General features: G+C 64.2%; 1 protein-coding gene across 1 annotated transcript in view; it reads right to left on the bottom strand.

Moving 5' to 3' along the window:
• The window catches only part of SFXN3 (sideroflexin 3), a gene marked incomplete at its 5' end in the record, with an annotated part of 3,690 nt that continues 1,185 nt past the window's right edge, over positions 1-2,505 (bottom strand). The window contains 7 exons of the mRNA XM_009278066.2: positions 1-97; positions 412-459; positions 923-972; positions 1,128-1,177; positions 1,303-1,430; positions 1,836-1,921; positions 2,382-2,457. Of these exons, the coding sequence (XP_009276341.1) occupies positions 1-97; positions 412-459; positions 923-972; positions 1,128-1,177; positions 1,303-1,430; positions 1,836-1,921; positions 2,382-2,457 (535 nt within the window). The remainder of the gene's footprint in view (positions 98-411; positions 460-922; positions 973-1,127; positions 1,178-1,302; positions 1,431-1,835; positions 1,922-2,381; positions 2,458-2,505) is intronic.

Below are 2,505 nucleotides of genomic sequence, written 5' to 3' on the forward strand. Positions count from 1 at the left end.
TCAGAGCCCTTTGTTGAAGTAGACGGTCTCCAGCTGCGGGTCTTTCTCCCGGATCCGAGCTTGGACTTCAGGCTCCAGGCGGCTCACAGGCATTGAGCTGCCGAGGGGACACAGATACAGAGGATGGCGGGTTTCCCCCTGCCTCGAGTTGGGAAACCACCTGCTGCCACCCCTTCCCCACCTGCACCCCACGGGGATGTTGTCCCCATGGCCCAGCGCAGACCTTTGGGTCTGCACCGCTGCGCGTGCACAGGGACGCGTGTGCGCACACAGTTTCAAGCCTCCGACAGCTCAAAGGAGCAAAAGCATCTCTTGGGCGTCAGAGAGCCCAAGGAGCCCACGCACCCCCTGCCTGCACCCCATGCCCTGCCCCACGGGAGCCACACACACAAGCAAGGTGCCCGTCCTTACCTTTTCTGCGGGAAGAGCGCGCAGCACAGTGGGGTTGCGAACACCAAGCTGCAAGGGAAAGACACAGAGAGGAGAAGCTGGGCTGCATAAATCACCTGCTCCCACCCGTGGCCTGACCCCAGAGCAGCAAGGAGGCAGGCCAGAGCTGTGCCGGGTGCTCAGCCAGGAAAGGGGTAAGTAGATGCCCTCTCCAAGCTCCAGACCCTGCATTCAGCTCCTGAAGTGGGGCAAAGCCTGTCCCCATCAGTGTGGGGGAACAGCAATGCTGAGCAGGAGCCCATGGCAGGCTTGAGAGACATCAAGATGGAGAAAAACAGCTCCCAGCCCCAGGACCTCATATCCCATCCCATCTGCCCGGGGGCCACCAGCCTGGCCGAGCTCCGGCATCCCCCCAAGGAGCTCTGGGATGGCTCTTGCCTTCCTTGCCAAGCAGACCCCCCAGCAGCACTGCCCCCCATACCCGGGCTCAGTCTGCACCCAGGGCGGCAATGCCTGGTGGAGGGTGACTTACCAGAGTCCCACCAGGCCAACCTGCAGGGGAGCGTTCAGGTACGGGTACCGCTGCCGGGGACAGGGAGAGGCTGTGCGTCAGTGGGGCGGACGGGGTGGGAAGGTGTCTGTTCCCCGATGAGATGCCAGCCCCGAGGGGTGCCAGCACTGTGACAAGCTAGAGGGGTGTCCCCCTGCCCACCTTCCCATCCCAGGACCACCACTACCTTCAGGAAAGCTCTCTTCTCCAGCGCGTTCATGATCACCGGGGGGATGGCTGGGGCAGAGGGGAAGGAGGTGAGGTCCCAGTGCTCACAGCCCCCTGCCAGCCGTGGGACCCCATCCCACGCTGCCGGGGACCGGCTGCAGACCCCAGACATGGGTGGAGGAGGGGACACTCACCCATGGCTGGGGCTGCCATGCCAATGCGGGACACCACCACCTGGAAAATGGCCTTCTGGGCTGCGGCCGTGGACTCGCCCAGGCGGTTCCCGTTCTCATCCGTGACAGGGATCCCCAGCTTGAGCTCTCTGCAGGGAGAGTGGGGGTGAGGGGGGCCCCAGGGCATGCAGGTGGGGGGGGATCAAGGGACAGGGCAGGGACACAGCACAGGGGCACGTCTCCAAGGGACGTTGGCATCCTCCTGTATTCCCCATCCACTGCCTGCGTAAGAAGTTGGGGGGGTCTCAGCTGGACCACATGCACACTTGGGGGGTCCTCAACAGGGCTGGATGGGGATGGGGAGTTCACAGCCGGCTTAACCGATAACGCCTTGGGATGCAACTGGGTGCTTGTACCCTCAAACCAACCCCCAGGGATGCCAGCAGGGCCAGGAAGTCCCCTGCAAGCCCAGGGCATTGCTCCCCGCATCCCCCACCAGTGCCTGGTGAACCCTAACGTGAGCCTGAGCACCCCGTCCCAGCCCAGGGGCTCACCTCTGCCTCATCAGCGGGATGTTGATGCAGTTGGCAGCAGCCACGGCCGCAAAAGGCACATACCGGCCGATGATGGCTGGCAAGTGCTGGGGGGGGCAAGCAGGGAACATGTCACACAGAGGGTCTGGGGGCAGAGCTGGCTGTCCCCGAGGCCTGCCACCATCCCCCCACAAGACCCTGGTGAGTCCCAGACCCACTGGGGAAAACCATTCCCTCCTCCCCTGCAACTCCCAGCCGGTGAAAGCTGCACAGCCCAGGGAGTCCAGGGGGTCCCACGTCCCCTCCCAGCCCTGGAGGGAGGCCAAGGGGTGAAAGGAGCCTGGAGAGATCCAATCGGGGATGGAGCGGGGCTGGAGGGACAGGCCATCTCCGGAGCCATCGCTGGGGAGAGGCTGCCTTGTGTGGGTGCCCCCAGGAAATCCCTTTCCTCCATTTTCTCCCCTGCCGCAGGTGATGGGGTGAATCCCCTGCTCAGCTCAGAGCTCAGGGAGACCCCACGGAGAGGGTCCAGGTGCCCCAGCCAGCGATGGCCAAGGGCCACCTTACCTTGGTGAGAGATTTGAGCCCCAGTGCTGTGACAACTGCCCCCGTGGTTGCGCTCACATAGGCTGTCCCCAGCTGGCTGCAAGAGCAGGAGGTGACACTGATAAGCCAGGGTCCCCCCAGCCCC

Source organism: Aptenodytes forsteri, unplaced genomic scaffold, assembly GCF_000699145.1.
Source record: "Aptenodytes forsteri isolate BGI_AS27 unplaced genomic scaffold, ASM69914v1 Scaffold15, whole genome shotgun sequence".
NCBI classification, from domain to species: Eukaryota; Metazoa; Chordata; class Aves; order Sphenisciformes; family Spheniscidae; genus Aptenodytes; species Aptenodytes forsteri.